Below are 26852 nucleotides of genomic sequence, written 5' to 3' on the forward strand. Positions count from 1 at the left end.
TTCTCTTAACCTGCTATGTAAACATTAAACTGAGCCCCAGTGCACCTGCAATGGCTGGTCTAACTAATAATGGAGCGCTGATGTTACCTTACATCCGTCGCTGTTGATCCACCCACTGATGTTACACCCATAGCTGTTGATCCGATCCACCCACTTATTTTGCAAGACCACTTTCAGACAAACTCCCAAGTATGCAGTTACCAGTACTTGTCTTAACTGACTTCATTTGGCTTCAATGCTTATTGAGTCTTAACATAGGAATGAATGGTGTCAAGTGGTCGATGGCTTTATCCAGTCATATAAACAGTCATTGACCTTAACCTCTACCTTAACTATAACCCTTACCTTATTAACAGTTTTGTAAATGTTAACTTCAATGGGGTGACGTCAGAGTTGGACGTCCCAAGGATTCTGCATAGCAAGAACCAACAAAGAACACACACAACGTGACACCACACCCCACGAGGTTGCTACGTGTACGTTCAAGGGGGAGGGGCAAGTAAGCAAGAAAAAAAAAGGAAAGGAGAGCGAAACGATTTTTATTTCAACATCTTCATAGAAAGTCAAAAGGTAAGAATATTAACAATTGTTCATGGTTAGTCCCTGCAAAAAGCGTTTGACAGTAGAGCTCTTGCAAAAATGCATGCGCCGTTGTCTTATTTTCCAATGCAACTTCGGTGCATTTACCATCAGCTCTATGCAGCGCCATTACGGTGTGGGGTAGCCTAAATCAATGGACAAAATGGCCATATTAGAATTTTTGCTGGAAGACGTGCATCTTAACCGATATAAATTTTTGCTAACTATTTACATGCCCCCACCATTCCAAAACATCATAGAAAATTGCACACTCTTTGTGGTTTTATCGATGTTTGACGATAATGTACTTTGCAAAGAGCAGTATCTTGCATTTGATGAATGCACAGGCCATGATTGATGTTGCCTCGCACATACAGAAGCAGTGGGTGACTGCTTGATGTTACCATTGGGTCTTGCTAAGTTGCTTTAGATCCAACAACTTTATTGTGATCGATAATACATAATTTATCTGTCAGTGCTGAGGAAATGTTTTAATTTATCATTTACATCTCTATGGTCAACAGTTTGGAGTCATGCCTATACGTCGTGCAGCTGGGACTCCACCCCAGGAGACACCCCCCTCGGCTGCACCAGATGGAGGTGAGTTCAAGACCCTCGACATGAACAGGAACTATGCTTTGGGATTCATATTGGTACCCAGCATTGACAGACTACGAGTGAATACAGTCACCAATTGACAGAACCTGATTGGAATTCTGGTGAATCTGGGTCTTTCTCCCTATTAGTGATTATTTTAGGAAAGATTGGAATCAGACATCTCCCCATTGTTCAGAGTTCTTGTTGTTGAGAGGCATGTAATTAAAGTTTTAGATCTACTTGCTAAATTGACATTCACTCTTGTCTTCCTCCCTCCACATTTCTTTTCAGAGCCTGATGCCAGCTCTGAGGAATCTGCCTCTGTTGAGGAGGAGCAGGAGGTAGCACCCGCAGCCCCAGTAGCCAAGAAGGGGGAGGGTCAAGGAGATGGTGAGGGCACAGGTGAAGGAGACCCAAAAGAGAATGGTGAGAAACCTGAGGGAGAGAAACCTGATGAATCGACTGGAAATAAGACTGAGGAGAAGAAGGCTGAGGGGGAAGATGCTGAGAAGGAGTGAGTTGCTTGTGCTCATACCCTGCAGATGTTGCTTTCATATCTATGTAGATGCATGTTTAATTTCACATTTTTGTGCTTGCTGTGTTGTGGTTTGGCAGCAGAGAGAAAGATGGAGTGAAAGAGAAAGTCAAGAAGCCGGTTAAAAGGACCATTCCCGCCTGGGCCACCATGTCTGCAAGCAAACGTGCAACGCTCACTAATAAGAACACCTCCACCATGCAGCCGCCTAGGATGGACGACATCCTCATCGAGGCTATTGAGGTCTGTACACAACACTCTTATTACCTTTTTTATGATGTTGTTATCCCTTACTCCCCACGAATGCAGCACCTGCAACTCATCATATTTCCTCTCTGCAGTCCTGCAAGGAGAAGACTGGGGCCTCAGCTCATTCTGTCATGAAGTACATTGTGAATAAATACCCTAACCTGGAGCTGGACAAGAGGAAATTCCTCCTCAAGAAGGCTCTCAAGAGGCAGCTGGAGAAGGGCACCATCAAACAGGTAACCATGAATTAACATGAATTGCAAATGTTAGGCGTCAGCCTATCCTAGTGTTCTTGACCTGTCAAATCAAATTTTATTTGTCACATACACATGTTTAGCAGATGTTATTGCAGGTGTAGCGAAATGCTTGTGTTTCTAGCTCCAACAGTGCAGTGTATATATAACAATTCACAACAATACACACAACCTAAAAGTAAAATAATCAATTAAGGAATATATAAATATTAGGATGAGCAATGTTGGAGTGGCATAGACTAAAATACAGTAGACTAGAATACAGTATATACATATGAGATGAGTAAAGCAAAAATATGTAAACATTATAAGTGACTAGTATTCCATTATTAAAGTGGCCAGTGATTTCAAGTCTATGTATATGGGGCAGCAGCCTCTAAGGTGCAGGGTCACGTAACTGGGTGGAAGCCGCCTAGTGATGACCTGTGGGTTACTTGTTGTGGTGCCCTATACCCAGTGCATCTGGTGCTTTATCGGCCTGCATACTCATGTTGCTTTACCTCTTATTCACTCGCACAGCTGAAGGGTAAAGGCCTTTCTGGAAGCTTTACCATTGGGAAGCAGCCCCCTAATAAACCCACTGCTAAAGGGGTAGGTATTTTCAGTCACCTATCTACAAACTTAAACAATAGCAATGTGCCATTTATGTGATTGTCCCATTAGGCTTTTAGCAGACATAATTTGAATATAATATAATATATGCCATTTAGCAGACCCTTTTACCCAAAGCGACTTAGTCATGCTTGCATACATTTTCAGTACGGGTGGTCCCGGGAACCGAACCCACTATCCTGGCGTTACAAGTGCCATGCTCTACCAACTGAGTTTGACTGTGATTCTGATGGTTTGGTACTAGAAGCCGATGGCAGTAGCACCTGGGTTGAAGGCCGAGACCCTTGGGGATGCTCTGCCCCTGATCATCACACGGCTATGTGAGCCCAAAGAGGCGTCTTACATCCTGATCAAGAAATATGTGGAGCAGCACTTTCCTCAACTCAACGTGGAGCATCGGTAAATACCTTTTTATTGTCATATTTGATTGAGGATGGGTTCAGTGATCGGGTCCTGTTATTCTCTGAGTACGTAAACACATGCTAACTTGACGTATTACCTGACATGGTAATGCAAACTTCTGCACAACCCAAATCTACAGTGTGTTTAATGCAGTCTGAAAATAAGGAACCCACTACCTTTTGAACTGTGGGATGTCCATCAAAGTGGTGTGGATTGGTGTAGGTTAAAATAAGGTTCTCAATGCAGTCACCCATTTCATTCCTAGGCCGGATATCCTAAAGAGTGGCCTGGTGAGAGCTGTGGACAAGGGTCAACTGGAGCAGATCACTGGAAAAGGTGCCTCTGGAACATTTCAGGTTAGTCTTTTACTAAAGGAATGCACAATTCAGTGTACTACATAAAGGCCTTTGGCATCTATAATGTTAGATCTTTGCTCTGAGGTGTTTCTCTCACTCTCTCTTACCCTCTCACAGCTGAAGCGGGAAGGGGGCAAGTTCCTGCTTAAAGGTGGGCCCCTGGAGGACGCTATCATGACAGCCATCGTGGCCATGAACGAACCCAAGACTTGCAGCACTACCACACTCCGCAAATTCCTGTTAGAGACAAACAAGGACAGCATGGAGTACCGTGTGGGTAAGACCTGTCCCTGACTCTCCTAACCGAACCACTGCTTTGACAAGGTGTGAATACCTACCTGCAACTGCAGGAGCTCTCATTAGCTGGGTTGAATCAGAGATGTTAAGATGCTTTATTGACACTGGGCACTTCTCTTCCCTCAGTGAACAGCCTGAAGAGGACCCTGCAGAAGTGCAAAATGATGGGCTGGATGGAGCAGATCACTGGGAATGGGCTAAACGGGACCTACCAGCTCTGCTACCCTTACCACCCCAGGTAGAACACTACTCTAGGAAGATTACTATGTGAAGTTCATTGCTGTCCTCTGTACATCATTACACAATTGTGTTCTGTACCAGGAACAGTATTCTCTGTTTAGAAAGATGCTGACTACACTACAAATCATGTCAGTTATCATTCATGTTTACTGAACCTCTGATGTACTGAATATTTCAGCAGTCTGGCAGTAATGAGAGACAGTCGTGGATCTAACAGAAATGGCTGCACTCTTGAAATACCCGTTAATTTTATTTTTTTATTTTTAGTTGGCTCAGATTGTCCTTTCTTATTCCACAGCCCAGCCATTCTGTTCCCAGAAAAACAGAAAGCGAAAGAGCAGAAAATGGCAGAGAAGGCCAAATGCAGAAAGATGGTTGACTCGTCTGATGAGGAGGACTCTGATGAGGAGGAAGAGGAGTCGTCTGAGGAGGATGAGGAGTCAGATGATGAACCCCCTCCTAAGAGGTGAGTCGAAGGTCAAGTTGCTGAAATCCGAAGAAAATATTTTTATATTGTCATACATAGTAGGTTTTGAAATGGTTCACTGCTAACAGTGTATTTGTTCAATACAATCCTTAGGAAAGCTGTGAAGCGGCCACCACCTAAAGCACGTCGCCCTCCACCCAGCAAGAAGTCACAGCCAGCAAGTCAGTCAAGGGCTAAGGGCAAGAAAAGGGCTGCCCCTGCGAAGAGATCTGCACCCCCAGTCAAGAAACCAGCACCCCCAGCTAAGAAAGCAGCACCGCCAGCCAAGAAGTCTGCTCCCCCAGCGAGGAAACCCGTGCCACCAGCAAACAAACCAGTGCCCCCAGTTAAGAAACCTGCAGCCACCAGTAAAGCTGCAGCCTCAAAGAAGGCATCCCCTCCAGCTAAGGCGGCACCCACACCAGTGAAGAAAGCTGCTCCGGCGAGCAAGCCCAAAACGCCCATCGTCAAAAAGCTTACGAGCAGGGCATCAAAGCGGCCAGCGCCCAAAAAGTCACCACCTGCAAAGAAGGAAGCAGCCAAATCTGCAGTGAAGGCCAAGCCAGCAGCCCGCAAGTCTCTGAGGGAGAGGAAGTGAGCTCACTATTGCCCAGCAGTGGAAGTTTAACTGTAGCTCTGAAGACCACAGTGCTCTGCCTCTATTCTTGCTCTCTTTCGCATCATTGTTTTCCCCCTGTTTGGGGCTCTAGAATTCTTCTCTGTATGATAGGGATGTGACAGTTATCACTTCATGTCAATTTACTGTACTTTGTGAACTGTTACATTTCTGTGAATCCAATTTTTAAACGCCATTGTGTAGAAAGTCCTCATCAAAAACTGTAAAACTGCCTAGGTATTCAATTGTGTAATTTCACAATTTCCCTCACACACTTGTGTATATGCAGAGATCTAACATAAAATCAGTGACTTGTCTTTTCATTTTTAACATTTCATCCCAATCCACTTTCCCATATTTTAGCTTGACACATTCCTTGTATAAAAATATAGATTTCTCTACATTTAATCTGGATAAACTCAAATCTTAAAGGATATTGGGATATATGTTATTAAGTGAATTTGAGAGCATGAGAGACAACTTTCCTTTTAGTGAGTTATGTTATTTTAATTAACATTCCTTGATCAGTTGCTGGGCCCTTGGTTGAAATACTTAATTTGATTGGAGACTGACATCAGGAAGCACAGTTTGTCATTGTTATGTTCAGTACTACTGCATAGTATTAGGGGAATATTTTTTTAAAGTGTGAAAACAAACTAATCAGTTCATTGTACCATATAAAGCTAAAAAAAAAAAAAAAAACTGTGTAATAGTGCAGGATTGAATAAACTTCATTTTGAAGGTGTGTAGCTCATGTATACCCTGCATGCGTGTACTCTTTATGTTATGCTTTTTTCCAAGTCGTTATTAAAATGGCTTATTTGTACTAAATTCCTTGTTATTCATTCTGTCATGGTCTCGAGGAAGGGTACAGACACCTGCTGGTGGATCGTAAATTGGAGCTAAAGTATACTATACATTGTAGGGTAGTGGCTACAAACTACAAATCAATAGATGTCAATTTGGTTCACTCATTAATAAAGTGCTGGAAGTTTCATTAATAAAGTGGAGGGGGGGTAGTCGACATGGTCATAAAAAGGCTAGAGAACGGGTTTTCTCCCAAGGGAAAAAGGGGGGTGCGCAACTCAATAGTAGGAAGGTGTCCTTAATGTTTTGTACATTCAGTCTCGAAAGATAGCCATGTTTATAGTCACGCCCAAACACCAGTGAATGGCTCGGTGGGTGTCAGGGTCCGTGTACGTTTCGTTATCAAAACAGAAATGAAAAACGGAATTTCAGAAATCTACTTGTTTTCTCATTTATTGTTTCAAAATTGGACATGGAATAATGGAAAACTTAAAATATATTACATTTTTCGTTTTGTTCTTACCCAGAAGTACACACCCCCTCATCGAATATTCAGGATCTTAGGGGGGGGGGGGTTTACAGCCTAGGTTGGCAGCACAAAGAAAGGATTAGACCAGGGGTGTCAAACGTACGGCCCGCGGGCCAAATCAGGCCCGCAAACGGGTTTAATCCGGCCCGCGAGATGATAAAAAACAAACAAAAAAAAACATTGTAAAGTATAAAAATGCGCTGCAATTTTTCAATAAAATAAACTGCTGTTCCAATTGCGTCCACTGGATGGCGCAATAGCAATTGTGTTAAGCAAGCAAACTGTTTATACCGGGGCAGAGCAAGTAGGTCAAGCACATGCAGCCAATGAGCTACTTTGTTTTGCCCGCGATATTTATTACGGCTTCTACTTTTAACATTATGTGCTTTGGAACCTTCATTGCCCCAATATGTCTCTGTCAAAAAAGAGAAAAGTGGACGCAGAGTGTTCCAAGAAAAATGGTCATCCTATTTAATCACGGAATTGAATGGGAAAGCTGTATGTTTGGTGTGTTCAGAGCATGTTGCAGTGCTGAAAGAATATAACCTTCGTCGCCACTATGTGAGTCGTAATGCCGACAAATATGACAACTTTCAAGGACAGCGGAGATGAGAGAAGGTGAATGAACTGTTGGGTCTGAAGAAACAGCAGTCTGTGTTTACTCACAGCCGAGACATCAGTGACGCTGCAGTGAAAGCTAGCTACCTCATTGCTAATGAAATCGCAGTGGCTTCAAAACCATTTAGTGAGGGTGAATTTGTAAAAACATGCATGATGAAGGCAGCGGAGATTGTGTGCCCTGAAAAGCGGCAGGCTTTTGCAAATATCAGCCTGACAAGAAACACAGTTGCAGACAGGATTTCCGATCTTTCGGTGGATTTGGACAGCCAGTTGAAGCAAAAAGTAAAGTCATTTATTGCGTTTTTGGTTGCAATTGATGAAAGCACGGACATTACAGATGTTGCACAACTGGCCATTTTTTCATCCGCGGGAGTTGATGACACATTGACCGTCACCGAGGAGTTCGTGGAGTTGGTGCCGATGACAGATACAACGACAGCAGCTGATATTTTTACCGCACTCGTCGTGCGCGCTGGACAGGGTCGGAGTGGACTGGTCCCGCGCTGTCAGCCTGGCTACAGATGGTGCGCCCTCAATGATCGGGAAAAAAGCAGGCGTTGTGACAAAGTTCAGAGAGAAAGTGCAATCTGCAAATGGAGGACGTGATTTTTTGACTTTTCACTGTATTTTGCACCAGGAGGCTTTGTGTTGCAAGTCATTAAAGATGGATAACGTCATGAAGGTGGTCATCCAAACTGTTAATTTCATCCGATCCAGAAGCCTGAATCACCGACAGTTTGACAGCCTTCTCAGAGAGAAAGACCACATCTATGGCCTGCCATACCACACTGAGGTAAGATGGTTAAGCCGAGGTGCTGTGCTGAGGCGTTTCTTTGATTTACGAGAAGAAATTGAACAGTTCATGGAAGAAAAGGGCAAACCAGTGTTAGAATTTCATTCCGCAGAATGGATGCCGGACCTTGCATTTATGGTGGATGTTACAGAGCACCTGAATAACTTGAACAAACAGCTGCAAGGGCGCAACAAAGTTGTCACGCAGTATTATGACAGCATACGTTCTTTCAAGTTGAAGCTGTCATTGTGGGAGACGCAACTTGCCGGTGGTGATGCAGCTCACTTCCCCTGTCTGAAAAATGTGTGTGCGACCCAACATGTGGCAGACATGAAGCGGTTCAAAGATAAAATAACTGGACTGTTACGGGAGTTTGAGCAACGCTTTCAGATTTATGTTTATATGTTTTTATGTTGATGTGCTATTGTTTTTAATTGATTTTATTTTATTTGTATATTTAACCTATTCTTGACTCTGTGGTTCTTGCACTTGTTTGGGGAACAGGATTTCATTATTTTTATCTACATTTCTGCCTGAGAAATGACACCCTGATATAGTTCTGTGATCTGCGATATACTTCTGTGAATCACTGAGGCATTGTGTGCTTGTGTGTTCTTTGTCATCAGAACTTTCAAATAACTTGAGGTGTTTTATGATTAATAGTGATGTTGTTCTTTTGGACACTGTCCTCAGGCTCCAGCTTTATGTTTATATGTTTTTATGTTTATGTGCTATTGTTTTTAATTGATTTTATTTTATTTGTATATTTAACCTATTCTTGACTCTGTGGTTCTTGCACTTGTTTGGGGAACAGGATTTCATAATTTTTATCTACATTTCTGCCTGAGAAATGACACCCTGATATAGTTCTGTGATCTGTGATATACTTCTGTGAATCACTGAGGCATTGTGTGTTTGTGTGTTCTTTGTCCTCAGAACTTTCAAATAACTTGAGGTGTTTTATGATTAATAGTGATGTTGTGCTTTTGGACACTGTCCTCAGGCTCCAGCTTTATGTTTATATGTTTTTATGTTGATGTGCTATTGTTTTTAATTGATTTTGTTTTATTTGTATATTTAACCTATTCTTGACTCTGTGGTTCTTGCACTTGTTTGGGGAACAGGATTTCATTATTTTTATCTACATTTCTGCCTGAGAAATGACACCCTGATATAGTTCTGTGATCTGTGAAACCGTTCTGTTAATCACTGAGGCATTGTGTGTTTGTGTGTTCTTTTTCTTTAGAATTTTCAAATAAACTTGACGTGTTTTATGATTAATAGTGATGTTGTGCTTGTACTATTTTGGACACACTGTCCTCAGGCTCCATCTTTATGTTGTATGTTGATCGTATTAAAACAAAGAAAACAATCTGAAGTTGTTGTTTTTAAGTTATATATACCATGATTTTTCCGGTCCGGCCCACTTGGGAATAGATTTTCCTCCATGTGGCCCCTGAGCTAAAATGAGTTTGACACCCCTGGATTAGACCATGTGTGACAGGAAGATAAAAACAATACTAATGGTAGCTAAGATTCAAAACTTATTATGAAGTTAGCATGCAAATAGAACAAACTCAACAACTGAATAAAGTTGGCTTGCACAAGATGTGTAAAGACAAAGTACTGTCATGAAATCTCATTTTGTCACAGGTAAAATGCAGCAATTACATTTACTTGTATTACTTATCAAGAGAAGGTAGGGGGAGAGAGTTTTTTTCAGCAAAACCCATCTATCCACTCTCTCCCACCACACCCACCACATCCCTCCATACAAATGCCATCTGTCAACTTTCAGTAAAAACCACACTTGAAGGAAATTTCAACATTCAATTAAACCAATTTAGTCAAATTACGTGGAAACAATGTTGATTCAACCAGTGTGTGCCCAGTGGAGAGAGACACCTTGAGAGCATCATGCCTAACATGAATTGTAAAGAAGGGTCTTTCCATGAAGGACGGGGAAGGAGAGGAGGGTCTCAGCTGAAGTCCAAGAATTCTGATACGTTCTGTCCAGTTGTCCCTCAAACGGGCCTGCAGGTGCCATCAACCAGTCTACATACTATCGCTATGTCGATAGAGAGAGAGTTAACTTAATTTGTGATCGTTCTTTCCACTTGCTTTGGCAATGTTAACAAATGTTTCCCATGCCAATAAAGCCCCTTTGAATTGAATATATATAGAGAGAGATAATCACTGTTGAACATACCATTTAAAATAGTGTAAAACTGTTCTAGAGTCATACTGTCTCAGCACCAGTTGTGGAGAAGATACCTTAATAGAAAGTAAAAGTGAAAGTCACCAAGTAAAATACTACTTGAGTAAAAGTCTAAAAGTATTTGGTTTTAAATATACTTAAGTATCAAAAGTAAATGTAATTGCTCAAATATACTTAAGTATCAAAAGTAAAAGTATAAATAATTTCATATTCCTTATATTAAGCAAACCAGACGGTACAATTTTCTTTTTTCTTTTATTTATGGTTAGCCAGGGGCACACTCCTACACTCAGACATAATTTACAAACAATGCATTTGTGTTTAGTGAGTCCCCCAGATAAGAGGTAGTAGAGATGACCAGGGATGTTCTCTTGATAAGTGTGTGAATTGGACCATTTTCCTATCCTGTAAAGCATTCAAAATGTAATGAGTACCTTCGGGTGTCAGGGAAAATGTATGGAGTAAAAAGTACATTATTTTCTTTGGGAATGTAGTGAAGTAAAAGTTGTCTAAAATATAAATAGTAAATTAAAGTACAGATACCCCCAAAAAAGACTTAAGTAGTACTTTAAAGTCATTTTACTTAAGTACTTTACACCACTGCTCAGCATGGTAGGGTACAGCAGGGTTAGAGAGATATAGTGCATTCGGAAAGTATTCAGACCCCTTCCCTTTTTCCACATTTTGTTACGTTACAGCCTTATTATAAAATAGATTACATGTATTTTTCCCCTCATCAATCTACACACAATACCCCATAATGACATAGCGAAAACAGGCTTTTAAATTTTTTTTGCAAATGGATAAAACAAAAAAACAGAAATACCTTATTTACATAAGTATTCAGACCCTTTGCTATGAGACTGGAAATTGAGGTCAGGTGCATCCTGTTTCCATTGATCATCCTTGAGATGTTTCTACAACTTGATTGGAGTCCACCTGTGGTAAATTTAATTGATTGGACATGATTTGGAAAGGCAAACACCTGTCTATATAAGGTCCCACAGTTGACAGTTGACAAAAACCAAGCCATGAGGTCAAAGGAATTGTCCGTAGAGCTACGAGACAGGATTGTGTCGAGGCACAGATCTGGGGAACGGTAGCAAAAAATGTCTGCAGCATTGAAGGTCCCCAAGAACAGTGGCCTCCATCCTTCTTAAATGAAAGAAGTTTGGAACCACCAAGATTCTTCCTAGAGCTGGCCGCCTGGGCAAACTGAGCAATCGTGGGAGAAGGGCCTTGGTCAGGGAGGTGACCCGATTGTCACGCTGACAGAGCTCCAGAGTTCCTCTGTGGAGATGGGAGAACCTTCCAGAAGGACAACCATCTCTGCAGCACTCCACCAATCAGGCCTTTATGGTAGAGTGGCCAGACGGAAGCCACTCCCCAGTAAAAGGCACATGACAGTCCGCTTGGAGTTTGCCAAAAGGCACCTAAAGGACTCTCAGACCATGAAAAACAAGATTTTCTGGTCTAATGAAACCAATATTGAACTCTTTGGCCTGAATGCCAAGCGTCACATCTGGAGGAAACCTGGCACCATCCCTACTGTGAAGCACGTGGTGGCAGCATCATGCCGTGGGGATGTTTTTCAGTGGCAGGGAGACTAGTCAGGATCGAGGGAAAGATTAACAGAGCAAAGTACACAGAGATCCTTGATGAAAACCTGCTCCAGAGCTCTCAGGACCTCAGACTGGGGTGAAAGTTCACATTCCAACAGGAAAACGACCCTAAGCACACAGCCAAGACAACGCAGGAGTGGCTTCAGTACAAGTCTCTGAATGTCCTTTAGTAGCCCAGTCAGAGCCAGGACTTGAAGCCGATTGAACATCTTTGGAGAGACCTGAAAATTGCTGTGCAGCGACGCTCCCCATCCAACCTGACAGAGCTTGAGAGGATCTGCAGACTGAACTTTTTGAATGGTCTCGTCGGTGTGTGAGAGAGACAGAGAGAGAGAGGAAAAGGAGAGAGAGTGTGTGTGTGTGGGGGGGGGGGGGATCAGTAACCAAGTAATGTTCCGTATCACTGATCATCAACCCCCCCACAGGGGGTATGTACAGATGTAGGATCTTAATTTGATCATTTTCTCACAGCAGGTAAATCTTTTTTTATTAGGGCAAATCAACTCTGACATTTTAAAGTGGAAATTACAAACTTTAGAAGCCTTTTTTAAACCTTGAATACACTACACGTTTGCATTTCCTGCTATGCAGGAAATTTCCTGCAAGAACAGGGTGATCAAATTAAGATCCTACACCTGTATACATTCAGAGAAGTAGGACAATTGACTGATGTAAGTACATGAAGTTGATGATGATCTGCTCAGATGCCATACTGTGCCCTTCTCCTGCAGGAATATTCAGATCTCACACAGACAGACAGACAGACACACACACACACACACACACACACACACACTGACTATAGCTTAATTGGATATTGTTGAATGTGAAGCTATGCAAAGTGCCAGATAGGTAACCATTTACAGTAACTGCTGTTCATCATTACTCAGTCAATAAATACCATCAGCCGACAGAAGATCTAGCTAGGTTAGCTACAGAAAGTAATGGAGAAATCTGACCTTTCTGCAGCAGGTAGCTCTGGCCGGGCAGCTTAATCTTGTAGCAGGTTGAGGGACTAACTTACTTCCACTTACCACTACTAGCTAGCATGACTATAGCCAGTAACCAGATAGGCCTAGATAGCCAGACTGCTAGCTAGTCAGTAGCCAGTAGCCTGCTAGTAGTGCAAGCCAACTTTGTTCAGTTGTGTTTGAGTTTGTTCTATTGGCATGTTAAGTTTTTGAAAGCTTTTGAAAATGCCCAAAGAGCATTTAACACCATACACATAATCTGTATGATTTGAAGCTGGTTCTGAATTCGGGTAAAACAAAATGCATGGTATTTTCAAATGCCAGGCATGTTACTAATCAATCAATCAATCAAATGTTATTTATAAAGCCCTTTTTACATCAGCAGATGTCACAAAGTGCTATACAGAAACCCAGCCTAAAACCCCAAACAGCAAGCAATGCAGATGTAGAAGCACGGTGGCTAGGAAAGGCAGAAACCTAGAGAGGAACCAGGCTCTGAGGGGTGGCCAGTCCCCTTCTGGCTGTGCCGGGTGGAGATTATAACAGTACATGGCCATTAAGGCCACATTTTTCTCCAAGATGTTCAAACGTTCATAGATGACCAGCAGGGTCAAATAATAATCACAGTGGTTGTAGAAGTTGCAACAGGTCAGTACATCAGGAGTAAATGTCACTTGGCTTTTCATAGAGGTTGAAATAGCAGGTGTGGTAGAGAGAGAGAGTTGAAAACATCAGGTCTGGGACAAGGTAGTACGTCCGGTGAACAGGTCAGGGTTCCATAGTCGCAGGCAGAAGAGTGGAAACTGGAGAAGCAGCACGACCAGGTGGACTGGGGACAGCAAGGAGTCAGGTCAGGTAGTCCTGAGGCATGGTCCTAGGGCTCAGGTCCTCCGGGAGGGGAGGGAGAAAGGGAGAAAGGGAGAATTAGAGGGAGCATACTTAAATTCTCACAGGACACCAGATAAGACAGGAGTTAAACATTAGATATAACAGACTGACCCTATCCCCCCGGCACATAGACTATTGCAGCATAGATACTGGAGGCTGAGACAGGGGGGGTCGGGAGACACTGTGGCCCCATCCAACGATACCCCAGGGCCAACCAGGTAGGATATAACCCCACCCACTTTGCCAAAGCACAGCCCCCACACCACCAGAGGGATATCAACAGACCACCAACCTACTACCCTGAGACAAGGCTGAGTATAGCCCATGAAGATCTCCTCCATTGCACAAGCCCGAGGGAGCGACAAACAGGAAGATCACGTCAGTGACTCAACCCACTCAAGTGATGCACCCCACCTAGGGACGGCATGGACAGCACCAGTAAGCCAGTGACTCAGCCCCTGTAATAGGGTCAGAGGCAGAGAATCCCAATGGAGAGACAGGAACCAGCCAGGCAGAGACAGCAAGGGCGGTTTGTCGCTCCAGTGCCTTTCCGTTCAGCTTCGCACCCCTGGGCCAGACTACACTCAATCATAGGACCTACTGAAGAGATGAGTCTTCAGTAAAGACTTAAAGGTCGAGACCGAGTCTGCGTCTCTCACATGGATAGGCAGACCATTCCATAAAAATTGAGCTCTATAGGAGAATGCCCTGCCTCCAGCTGTTTGCTTAGAAATTCTAGGGACAATAAGGAGGCCTGCGTCTTGTGACCGTAGTGTACGTGTAGGTATGTACGGCAGGACCAAATCGGAGAGATAGGTAGGAGCAAGCCCATGTAATGCTTTGTAGGTTAGCAGTAAAACCTTGAAATCAGCCCTAGCCTTAACAGGAAGCCAGTGGCTAGCACTGGAGCACTGGAGCACTGGAGTAATATGATCAAATATTTTGGTTCTAGTCAAGATTCTAGTAGCCATGTTTAGCACTAACTACGGTTTATTTAGTGCTTTATCCTGGTAGCCAGAGAGTAGAGCATTGCAGTAGTCTAATATATAAGTGACAAAAGCATGGATTAGCGTTTCTGCATCATTTTTGGACAAAACATTTCTGATTTTTGCAATGTTACGAAGATGGAAAAGGCTGTCCTTGAAATATTCTTGATATGTTCGTCAAAATAGAGATCAGGGTCCAGAGTAAAGCTCAGATCCTTCACTGTTTTTTTTTAGACGACTGTACAACCATCAAGATTAATTGTCAGATCCAACAGAAGATCTCTTTGTTTCTTGGGACCTAGAACTAGCATCTCTGTTTTGTCAGAGTTTAAAAGTAAACCATTTTCCACCATCCACTTCCTTGTCTGAAACACATGCTTCCAGGGTAGGCAATTTTGGGGCTTCACCATGTTTCATCGAAATGTAGAGCTGTGTGTCATCCGCATAGCAATGAAAGTTAACATTGTGTTTCCGAATGACCATTAAATAAATGGTGTTATTTGTTTTCCGTTACTCCATGTCCAATTTTGACACAATAATTGAGAAAACAATTGAGAAAATGAACCGTTTTGCGTTTTTCCATTCTCCGTTTTTATTGGAAATCAAAATAACGAAATGTACACGGACCCGTCAGCTTGATAAAGTGACGCAACCTTGAGGAGGAGGGGAAATCAGAGTTTGGAATTGGAACTGTGACACGGGGTACGGAATACGAGTGCGGAGGTGAAACGAGTGTTGGTTTGAAACTAAATTAAGGTATTTTATTATAATGTATTTATTGCCATGATTTTTACCAAACTTGCCACTGCAGGTTAGAAAGACTTCATCCGTGCGTAAATGTTTGCTCTGGCCGCTCATACAACAGAATAATGTGTGTCACCCGCGTGCTCTGACTGCTGTAGTAATAGGCTGAAAGCTATGGAATTTTAAATGTGCTAAAATCCATACCAGTAGGACTAAGGGTGGTTACTGTATGCTACTGACAATGTTTGGCTTGTAATGAGACGATTCAAACGAAACAGTCGCAACAACCTATTCGATTGCAGGTGCGCATAGAATTTTCAGAATTCACGAGGACAAGGGTTAGATCCAGTGCTTGACTTGGGCAGGAGCTCACCGGAGCTGAGTACCGGCACCTCAAAAGTTCTACTGTTTGAGCTCCTGTTCCTCTTATAGAATATTAGCTCAAAAGTATTGTGTAGCTCCTGCACCTAAATATAAACAGTACCGGCACCCATAATGAGTACCGGCACCTATTTCAGTCCAAGTCAAGCACTGGTTAGATCTGACAGTCTCGAGTTTTGGAAATTGCTGTTGATTTACTATCTACCACCAAACACATACCTGTTTCTTGCTTAAGTTGAAAGGTTTATATAATGTGTTCACAGCTCTTTTTATCACTACTACCTGGTTACAAAAGCATTTTTCCCATGGGGAAGATAACACTACCAGATGTGATGTTGACATGTCCAATGTTGATAATGCTGGGTGCTACAATGCTATCTGCTCCTGCAGCACTCAGGAGAACTCATCCAGAAACAGCTGGACGAAGTAGTCTAACTCAGGAGTGATAAGGATGGGTGAGACACAGGTCAGGGATGATGGCACAGTTACAAGGTCAGCTGAGGTAAGCCATTTCCATTGACAGAGCAAAACACATCTTTCTCCTCCCCATATAGAAGTAATATTTGTTTGAAATAAAAGTACATCCCAAGAGGAAGAAATCTTAGTGGCCTTTTATACTTCCCTTGTATTCTGCACCTGGTTACATTATGATGTCTATCTATAATTGATAGTATGTGTAACATGTAGTCTTTCTTCTTTATGAAGTATGTTGGCTCCTTTCCTGTGGATGACTGCTGTTTAGATGATCAGATGCAGCAGTTGCACACACAGCTCAAGTCTCTCAAAGTAGGTGCTGATAATGACAAATTAGAAAGCAGCAGTACTTTAAGACAAGTCTTGACTGTTAACAAAGATTTATGGTGGAGATAGGATCGTGCACAGATCTTTTCATGGGCAGGTGCTCAAACCAAAAAAAGGGCATGAAAGCAATAGATGGACATATATTAATGGCTACTTAAATGACACATACAGTGGGGGAAAAAAGTATTTAGTCAGCCACCAATTGTGCAAGTTCTCCCACTTAAAAAGATGAGAGAGGCCTGTAATTTTCATCATAGGTACACGTCAACTATGACAGACAAAATGAGGAAAAAAAATCCAGAAAATCACATTGTAGGATTTTTTAAACTCGTTACATGTATTAATGGCACCTGTTTGAACTTGTTATCAGTATAAAATACACCTGTCCACAACCTCAAACAGTCACACTCCAAACTCCACTATGGCCAAGACCAAAGAGCTGTCAAAGGACACCAGAAACAAAATTGTAGACCTGCACCAGGCTGGGAAGACTGAATCTGCAATGGGTAAGCAGCTTGGTTTGAAGAAATCAACTGTGGGAGCAATTATTAGGAAATGGAAGACATACAAGACCACTGATAATCTCCCTCAATCTGGGGCTCCACGCAAGATCTCACCCCGTGGGGTCAAAATGATCACAAGAACGGTGAGCAAAAATCCCAGAACCACACGGGGGGACCTAGTGAATGACCTGCAGAGAGCTGGGACCAAAGTAACAAAGCCTACCATCAGTAACACACTACGCCGCCAGGGACTCAAATCCTGCAGTGCCAGACGTGTCCCCCTGCTTAAGCCAGTACATGTCCAGGCCCGTCTGAAGTTTGCTAGAGTGCATTTGGATGATCCAGAAGAGGATTGGGAGAATGTCAGATGGTCAGATGAAACCAAAATAGAACTTTTTGGTAAAAACTCAACTCGTCGTGTTTGGAGGACAAAGAATGCTGAGTTGCATCCAAAGAACACCATACCTACTGTGAAGCATGGGGGTGGAAACATCATGCTTTGGGGCTGTTTTTCTGCAAAGGGACCAGGATGACTGATCCGTGTAAAGGAAAGAATGAATGGGGCCATGTATTGCGAGATTTTGAGTGAAAACCTCCTTCCATCAGCAAAGGCATTGAAGATGAAACGTGGCTGGGTCTTTCAGCATGACAATGATCCCAAACACACCGCCCGGGCAACAAAGGAGTGGCTTCGTAAGAAGCATTTCAAGGTCCTGGAGTGGCCTAGCCAGTCTCCAGATCTCAACCCCATAGAAAATCTTTGGAGGGAGTTGAAAGTCTGTTGCCCAGCGACAGCCCCAAAACATCACTGCTCTAGAGGAGATCTGCATGGAGGAATGGGCCAAAATACTAGCAACAGTGTGTGAAAACCTTGTGAAGACTTACAGAAAACGTTTGACCTGTGTCATTGCCAACAAAGTGTATATGACAAAGTATTGAGAAACTTTTGTTATTGACCAAATACTTATTTTCCACCATAATTTGCAAATAAATTCATAAAAAATCCTACAATGTGATTTTCTGGATTTTTTTTCTCATTTTGTCTGTCATAGTTGACGTGTACCTATGATGAAAATTACAGGCCTCTCTCATCTTTTTAAGTGGGAGAACTTGCACAATTGGTGGCTGACTAAATACTTTTTCCCCCCACTGTATTTAATGTGAATTGCAGGCAGTGGGTTCAGAACAACAATGACAAACTGTATACAAAGAATATATATTGTTTTGGCCCCAAAAAAGGGCACTTTAGAGACTGGAAGGATGTGCCTAACTGAAGTGTTACATTTTTTCACAGACATGCAAGAAAAGGAGGTCTGTGTCCCTGAAATTTTCCATCAAAGGTGTGAAGATGTATGATGAAGATGAGACGGTAAGAGTTGACCTTCCCAAAGCAAAGCAAGTGTATCATTGTTGTTAGAGCTGTGTGCACTACATCAACATTCTTTTTTACTTTCCTTGTCTGTAGACCATCCTCATGGCCCATGCGCTACGAAGGGTCTCCCTTTCCACCGCCCACCCCTCGGACGCCCAGTTTGCCTTTGTTTCACACAACCCAGGCAACCCTGATGCCCAACTATACTGCCACCTCTTCAAGGCTAGTCATGCCAGAGCAGTAAGAACCAGCGTTGGATCTTTGCCTCCCAAGATGGTTGTCAACGAAATCCCTCTTTGATGGCTTTAAGCTGCAGGTTATTGTCTCATTTGTCTCTCTTTGGGTGTGTTCCCTCCCAGGCCCAGTTCCTGAACCTGTTGCTGTGCCGCTGTTTCCAGCTGTCCTACCTGGAGAAGCACCCAGAGGTGGCTCAAGATGAGTCTGCAGGCCCACTGCCCAACTGCACCCCCTCCCTCCTCAACCAGGGCTTCCCTCTCAGTGTCAGTGCCCTTGTGTCCTTCAGAAGGGCCCCCACTCAGGGCTTACTCCCAGGGGAAAAGGTCAGTCAAACCTGTTTGTTTTAACTTAATTGTGAAAGCATTATTTCTCTGTGCCATTTTTTTATTTGTGTAGCTGAGCCCTGTACATTGTGCTGGCCTAGCTGTTGACCTGTTAACACTTTCTATGGGTCTTTATTGTAGGTCTTCCCATTGAAGAACAACAGTGCAACAACTGAGGAACAACCAAGCATCCAAGAGGAGGTCTTCACCTCTCCTTCCCTTGTGCGCAAGAAAGCCATCCGCAACAAAGTACTGTGCTCAGGGGCCTATCGCTCCTTCACTTACAGCCCTCACAAACAACGCCACCTTCAGGATCGGCTTAACTCTCCACAAGGTGGGCCAAGTGTGCAGAGAGCTCTTTCAAGAGTGAAACAGTTCATTAGGTAATGCATACCCTTAGTGCTATGTGATGGGCACTCACTCAACGTCTGTGGTGTAGGCAGTTTTCATGGTATCGATTTGTCATTACATACACCCTCTGATAAACTTACAGGCACTTATTTTTCACAGGGGTCAGATTTACTGTAACGTTAAAAGCTTTTTACCACGCATTTAAATTGAACATGTTATGACGTTTTATGAACTCCTTTATCACAGTTTCCCTTGAAACAGTAGTTGTACTCACATCAGTAAGTTTTTCCACTGTGACTCCACTTGAGGTGGAATGGAAATAGATTGGAGGTTATCCAAAGCAAACAAGCCCCTTGAAATATTTCCCTTGAGGGACCTCTTGAAATGTGATCATCCCAAGATGCTATGGAATCCCTTATCTTGAATGTGAAACAGGAAAGGGGCAGGACAAAATACCAGTGAGGAGAGCCCGGCCCCCGAGCCTTGCCGAAACAGAAGAAGCTCTGGCTCAAGCGGTGTGGTGTTGGGCAGGCATCGCCACGTGAGTCACCACCTCTCATTTGTTATAATAATAATAATATATGCTATTTAGCATACACTTTTATCCAAAACGACTTAGTGATGTGTGCATACATTTTTTGCATAGCGTGGTCCCAGCGGGAATCGAACCCACAATCCTGGTGTTGCTAGCGCCAGGCTCTAACAACTGAGACACATTTACCTGACTCACACTTATCCCAGAACAGTTCCTTGTGTGCTTTATGGTGTGTTTGCTTGATGAGAACTCATGTCAGTCATCTCAGGGCTGCCATTGGTCTTCAACCCCCCCCTTCATGTGTTACAGTGACAGAAGCTCCTCTCTGCTTGCAGAGGACGTCCTGGGCTCGTACCTCCTGTGCCCGCATCCTAAGAGACCTGGCTGTGGCTCTCTCATCATTCGTTTCTCTTCTGGCCTCGTCACCCACCTCATAGACAACACCTATAAAGGGACATACCTGCTTGAGGTGAGCTGTCTTATGGTCAATCATTCAATTTTCATCAACTTTCTTTAACTTCCAATTTAAGCTCTTCGTTAATGTATTTTCAATTCGTAGATAATAAGTAATTTTCATGTTTATATACTAGAACTGCCACATAGAATTCTGCACCATTGCTGCCTTGATAGAGCACTACACAGAGTTCGAGGAGCTGGACTTTCCGCTGAGTTGTTCCCGCGTAAACCACTGCTACGAGTGGGAGGAGAACGTTGGCAAGGCACACCAAAGCTTCAAAAGAAAGAATGCAAAATATAACCAGAGGAAGCAATGGGTTTAAAAGTAATTTCTGAACATAGGATTGATTGACGTATTCCATTCTCTAAGAGACACTGACAACATGTGTTACACTGACACCTTTAATTTCTTTGCACTTAAATACAGTACAATTAATTCACTTCAGTGCTTCACTTAGGGCACTTTTGTTATTGTTTTGAGATTTTTGAGAAACATTTCTTATCACAGTTCACCTGCTAAAGGGAAGTTTGATCGCTGGGGTTTTGATAAATGTAAGGCTCTGGTATGGAGTAAGATGTTGGCACTTAGCCTATGATGTCGTTTTTTAAAATGTCAAAAGTGTGTTTTAGATGTATATTCTTCTTCTGTGTTTTAGCTGCACCTACTTTTTAATTATATACATTTTCTAAAGTAGGAATTTAGATATATGTGTTGTTGTTTTTTTGGTCTGTATGTTAAGCTTCTGCCTCATGTTAAACTGTCAGTTTTTCACAGGCATGTTTTAAAATGTTCTGTGAGAAACACATTTTGAGATGTCATGCATGGTACATGACTCCCTTTACAGCACAAAGTGTCGCCTATTTTTACGTTTTATATATATTTTTTGTCAGGTTATGCATAATGTATTGCCGTATTTTATACATAAATGCACATATATTTCTATGAACTTTATCTAAGTCTGTTGTTTTTGAGGGGGAACAAGAGGTGATTTCGATTATGGATCTTTGGAAAGACAACAGGCAATTTTCACAAATTACGTGGTTTTATGGTTGCCTAGCAACTTGGAACGCCGTGGGAAGGGGACAGACAGCGAGATGATATTGTTGTTTGCATAGACTTTTGTTTATGTGCACGGATTGTATTCATTGAACGACATGATGCCATCTGCCAATACTACGTTTTTATAGCACGTGGATAATTGACGTGACAAGAAATGATTCCAACCGATTAGCAGTCTGTTTAGCTAGTACAGGTTGTGAACTTGTTTGCTTTGATGCTTGGTCAATGTGGCTGGGTACCTTAGCTTAGTTAGCTAGCTAGCAAGCATTCTGATTTGCTGTCATGCTTCTGTGACCAGATCAACAGGTTAGATTTGGCTATTCTGATCACTTCAGTTGTAGCATGTCAGCTGGAAAGATGTCTGTCATAGCTGCTAGTTAGATTAATTGTTTAGTGTCCAAATAACAGTACGCTAGCTATTTATTTTCCTATTACTATCTAGCTTGCACAATGCCTGAAATGGATTCAACAACTGATGATTGACATTGGTAGTGTTAAGTTGCGTCAATTCAAAGCTGGTATTGGAACAAAAAGAGGTCAATACACGTCTTCTAAAATAGACTAGTATTTTAATTAATCCAAAACACTTCAATGGTAAATATGATGTTCGTATATACGGGTCCACTGAAATACCACGCAGGGCAGACAGAGAACTGGTCCATTGTTATAAGTTCTTCTTTAAATACTCTGACAGAGATAGTTCCCGCTCCCTGCTGGCCTATCAGAGTAGAGACTGAGCGTGGTTTAGACTTACTCAGCCTATCGTTGGCGCACAGGCTGGTCCCAGCCCCTTGGCGCTTCACTGTTGCCAGGTGTCAGTTGTTTTCTCCACAACTTGTCTCGAGTCAGCAACCCCAGACATCTTTGTAGCAGAACACATGTCCTTGAGCGTTCTAACAAAGAGGCAGTGTGTGTGTGTATGTGAGACACAAGTCTTATCTCAGCCTACCCCCTAATAGTTCCCCACATTAATCACAGCTTGTTATGTTGACCAATTTTTATCAGTACAGTACAAACCTATTATGTTTAATCATTAATGCTTTCTTATTAAGCTAACAGCACATCTAAAATATAAGAGAATAATTTCCCACAGTAGTCGATATCAAAATGTATAGTCAGATGTTGCCTTGCATGCTTGTCACCAGTAAGCGTTCCTGATATCAGACATCCCAAGAAGACTGAGGTAAAAATGGCTTCAGTCAATGAATGAGGCAAAAATGGCTGCAGAGTCAATCAAGGTAGTGGTCAGGTGTCGGCCGATGAATGATAGGGAGCACATTTTGAATTGTAAGATGGTAGTATCAGTAGAGATGAGTCGCTGTCAGTGTTTCATCAAGAAGCCAGGGGCAAAGGAGGAGCCACCAAAGCAATTCACCTTTGATGGAACCTACTTCATTGACCAAACCACTGAGCAGATGTACAACGAGAAATCGCCTACCCTTTGGTTGAGGTAGGCCTACAATAAATTCTGCTACATTTTCACAACCTGATTATGGTGGATTACATACAGCAGCAGCAGCTCATAGGTTATTGGACATATCCAGTAGATATATGGAACTAAATACCACGTCAGTTAGGAAAACAAGTGTGCCGCTGCCAATTAGAATATATCCCCTAGCTAATGACCTCCGAGCTCATCATTTAGAGAAGAGGCTGCCATTAAACAACTGCTGAGGTCAATTGTAAAGCATATAGGCATTCTTCTACAAGCATGTCAATGGTGTAAACAGACTGTTCTTGCTACCAACAGGGGGTGACTGAAGGGTACAATGGGACCATTCACCATGCAGGGGGTGTCTGAGCCAGCAGGCCAGAGAGGGGTCATCCCAAGGGTCTTTGAGCACATCTTCGAGAGCATTCAGGTAGAGTCTTCACCTCTATTGTACTGCCATCAAGAAACTCCCAAGGATGAGTTGGTGGGGATCATTATTTTAGAAGTGCTGTGGTTGTAAAAAGCTGACCTCAGACAAGGCCTTTTGTATGACTGGCAGAGCCCCATTGAGTGGCCAGCTTGTACTACTGTATGTCGCATGAGTGGGCTTTATCATCAAGTGTTTCCTCTCAAGAACTGGTTCTTATTCATTTGGTGTCTTCTATGTAAAATAGTGTGCAGAAAATACAAAGTTCCCGGTGAGGGCTTCCTACCTAGAGATCTACAATGAAGAAATCCGAGAACTTTTGGGAAATGACACCAAACAGAAAATGGAGGTAAGAAACCATAGTACCAGAATATTAGGGCGAGTTCGCCTAATTTCAGTTTGTGACAAAACAAGCGACAGCGAGAACTTCGCCAGCAACTACTTCAAGCCTAAGAGAGTCAACCAGTTGCTGGGCGTTGAGCCCCTGAAGGGACTTGGTAAGACCAGGAGCTACAGGCCCTTCCCCTGACCCCTGAACCAATAGCCCAGCGCCTTTTCACTGCGCTCAATATTATATATGGGTAGGGCTTGTTTCTTACTGGAAACTGCAGAGGGCAATCTTCTCACCTGAATTCAAATGTGACTGAGGTGCAATTAATGTTAACATAAAACAGTCAAACTATTAATTGGTATTTAATGAAGTGTGCAGACCGACGGGAAAGTGCCTGAATAGATAATAAAATAATACAATTCAGATACTTTTGGAATCAACATTCAAATAAAATGTGACAATTATAGCACCACTTAATACCAACGTACTGCTTGCTAGTACAAAATTGTTTTATAAGGGTCCAAGTCAGTTACTGGAAACATTCAAAAGATCTAGCCTGCTATCTACTTAACTTCAACAGATAATTTGCCCTACATGTGTGGTTGTTCCACTGATGACCTCTTTCCCTGCAGCAGTTCACTCAGCATCCCAGGGGAACGGGACGCCTCACCTGACCTCCAGCGGCTCCAACATCGGCCCCAACATCGGCCCCTCGCTCAGCGCTGAATCCCTCCTCCCTCACCCCTTCTGCCTCGAGTCACTGGGGATCACCCCATCCAATGGCAAGGTGAAGAGGATGAAAAGCAAAACATACATCTCCAATGAGGGGAACTGAGAGAGCTGGGCTAGAGGGGCACTCTACTGTCACCTCCTCCCCCAGTCTATCCAACATTTCTACCTGCCACCCTTTTTGACCACTAGAGACCTCACTATTCGTTGGCTTGTTTAGGTAGAGTATTTAATTCATCCACTGTGATTGACCCTAGGTTGTTAGTAGTTCTCTATTGAACTTTCAGTAACCAGCAATATAATGGCACTTTTACATGGACACTTGGTCTCGCAATGTGATGCTTCTGGTGTTTTTTTGTTGTTGCTACTTTTAAATGTTAGCGAACATAATGCTACTACTTAATGCCACACGCCATAGTGCTTGCAGTGACTCTTAATGCTGTGATACAATGGTTTATCCAACCTTGAATGTACTATTTATCACAGTGGTTTTTGCTGCTCATGTACTGTAACTGTTAATCAAATATTTTTTCTGTAGCTTTCTGAGTATCTTGTTCATTTCATGTCTACAGTCGTGGTCAAAAGTTTTGAGAATGACACAAGTATTGGTCTTCACAACGTTTGCTGCTTCAGTGTTTTTAGATATTTTTGTCAGATGTTACTATGGTATACTGAAGTATAATTACAAGCATTCCATAAGTGTCAAAGGCTTTTATTGACAATTACATTAAGTTTATGCAAAGAGTCAATATTTACAGTGTTGACCCTTCTTTTTCAAGACCTCTGCAATCCACCCTGGCATGCTGTCAATTAACTTCTGGGCCACATCCTGACTGATGGCAGCCCATTCTTGCATAATCAATGCTTGGAGTTTGTCAAAATGTGTGGGTTTTTGTTTGTCCACCCGTCTCTTGAGGATTGACCACAAGTTCTCAATGGAATTAAGGTCTGGGGAGTTTCCTGGCCATGGACCCAAAATGTTGATGTTTTGTTCCCCGAGCCACTTAGTTATCACTTTTGCCTTATGGCATTGTTCGTCACCAAACTGTTCTTGGATGGTTGGGAGAAGTTGCTCTCAGAGGATGTGTTGTGTGGGAAATTATTCTCTTATATTTTAGATGTGCTGTTAGCTTAATAAGAAAGCATTAATGATTAAACATAATATGTTTGTACTGTACTGATATAAATTGGTCAACATAACAAGCTATGATTAATGTGAGGAACCATTAGGGGGTAGGCCGAGACAGACTTGTGATTCACACAGACACACACACTGCCTCTTTGTTAAACCGCTCAAGGACAGACTATGTCTGAGGTTGCTGACTCGAGACAAGTTGTGGAGATAACAACTAATGCCTGGCAACAGTGAAGCGCCAAGGGGCTGAGACCAGCCTGTGCGCCAACGATAGGCTGAGTAAGTCTAAACCACGCTCAGTCTCTACTCTGATAGGCCAGCAGGGAGCGGGAACGATCTCTGTCAGAGTATTTAAAGAAGAACTTAGAACAATGGCTTAGTTCTCTGACTGCCCTGCGTGGTGTTTCAGTGGACCCGTATATACGAACATCATATTTACCATTGAAGTGTTTTGCATTAATTAAAATACTAGTATATTTTAGAAGACGTGTATTGACCTCTTTTTGTTCCATTACCAGATTTGAATTGACGCAACTTAACAGTTGGTACCATTCTTTATTCATGGCTGTGTTCTTAGGCAAAATTGTGAGTGAGCCCACTCCCTTGGCTGAGAAGCAACCCCACACATGAATGGTCTCAGGATGCTTTACTGTTGGCATGACACAGGACTGATAGTAGCGCTCAACTTGTCTTCTCCGGACAAGCTTTTTTCCGGAAGCCCCAAACAATCAGAAAGGGGATTCATCAGAGAAAATGACTTTACCCCAGTCCTCAGCAGTCCAATCCCTGTACCTTTTGCAGAATATCAGTCTGTCCCTGATGTTTTTCCTGGGGAGAAGTGGCTTCCTCGCTGCCCTTCTTGACCCCAGGCCATCCTCCAAAAGTGTTCGCCTAACTGTGTGTGCAGATGCACTCACACCTGCCTGCTGCCATTCCTGAGCAAGCTCTGCACTGGTGGTGCCCCGATTCCACAGCTGAATCAACTTTAGGAGACAATCCTGGCGCTTGCTGGACTTTCTTGGGCGCCCTGAAGCCTTCTTCACAACAATTGAACCTCTCTCCTTGAAGTTCTTGATGATCCGATAAATGGTGGATTTAGGTGCAATCTTACTAGCAGCAATATCCTTGCCTGTGAAGCCCTTTTTGTGCAAAGCAATGATGACGGCACGAGTTTCCTTGCAGGTAACCATGGTTAACAGAGGAAGAACAATGATTTCAAGCACCACCCTCCTTTTAAAGCTTCCTGTCTGTTATTCTAACTTCTATCAGCATGACAGAATGATCTCCAGCCTTGTCCTCGTCAACACTCTCACCTGTGTTAACGAGAGAATCACTGACATGATGTCAGCTGGTCCTTTTGTGGCAGGGCTGAAATGCAGTGGAAATGTTTTTGGGGG

At 42.8% G+C, this 26852-nt stretch overlaps 2 protein-coding genes across 4 annotated transcripts; both read left to right on the top strand.

Moving 5' to 3' along the window:
• The first annotated feature begins 462 nt into the window (after positions 1–462).
• LOC121575379 (heterochromatin protein 1-binding protein 3) lies at positions 463–6034 on the top strand. Its single transcript, XM_041888444.2, has 12 exons — positions 463–570; positions 1104–1179; positions 1468–1690; positions 1795–1954; positions 2053–2196; positions 2734–2805; positions 3071–3225; positions 3494–3584; positions 3702–3861; positions 4008–4119; positions 4420–4587; positions 4702–6034. The coding sequence occupies exons 2-12, from the start codon at positions 1113–1115 to the stop codon at positions 5183–5185; spliced, it is 1836 nt and encodes a 611-aa protein (XP_041744378.1). The 5' UTR covers positions 463–570; positions 1104–1112; the 3' UTR covers positions 5186–6034.
• Positions 6035–15064: 9030 nt separating this feature from the next.
• Positions 15065–21284, top strand: LOC121575967 (SH2 domain-containing protein 5). 3 transcript variants are annotated; one of them, XM_041889260.1, is made up of 10 exons: positions 15065–15340; positions 16154–16265; positions 16469–16549; positions 18362–18436; positions 18533–18679; positions 18799–18999; positions 19141–19333; positions 19786–19891; positions 20195–20354; positions 20476–21284. In XM_041889260.1, exons 2-10 carry the CDS (start codon positions 16215–16217, stop codon positions 20662–20664), a joined length of 1203 nt encoding a protein of 400 aa, XP_041745194.1. In that variant the 5' UTR covers positions 15065–15340; positions 16154–16214; the 3' UTR covers positions 20665–21284. The 3 variants fall into 3 exon arrangements, with proteins under 3 accessions (XP_041745194.1, XP_041745195.1, XP_041745193.1); XM_041889259.1 differs by having other exon boundaries at positions 15066–15394; XM_041889261.1 differs by lacking the exon at positions 16469–16549 and having other exon boundaries at positions 15065–15394.
• Positions 21285–26852: the final 5568 nt, after the last annotated feature.

The sequence above is a fragment of the Coregonus clupeaformis genome, chromosome 10, assembly GCF_020615455.1.
Source record: "Coregonus clupeaformis isolate EN_2021a chromosome 10, ASM2061545v1, whole genome shotgun sequence".
NCBI lineage: Eukaryota > Metazoa > Chordata > Actinopteri > Salmoniformes > Salmonidae > Coregonus > Coregonus clupeaformis.

Coding starts and splice junctions, on each gene's coding strand:
- LOC121575967 (XM_041889260.1), top strand. CDS start 16,215: ATGGGTGAGACACAGGTCAGGGATGATGGCACAGTTACAAGGTCAGCT. Junction 18,437..18,532: donor TGTATGATGAAGATGAGACG/GTAAGAGTTGAC, acceptor CCTTGTCTGTAG/ACCATCCTCATGGCCCATGC. Junction 20,355..20,475: donor AAGGGACATACCTGCTTGAG/GTGAGCTGTCTT, acceptor TTTATATACTAG/AACTGCCACATAGAATTCTG.
- LOC121575379 (XM_041888444.2), top strand. CDS start 1,113: ATGCCTATACGTCGTGCAGCTGGGACTCCACCCCAGGAGACACCCCCC. Junction 2,806..3,070: donor ATAAACCCACTGCTAAAGGG/GTAGGTATTTTC, acceptor GTTTGGTACTAG/AAGCCGATGGCAGTAGCACC. Junction 3,585..3,701: donor GTGCCTCTGGAACATTTCAG/GTTAGTCTTTTA, acceptor ACCCTCTCACAG/CTGAAGCGGGAAGGGGGCAA.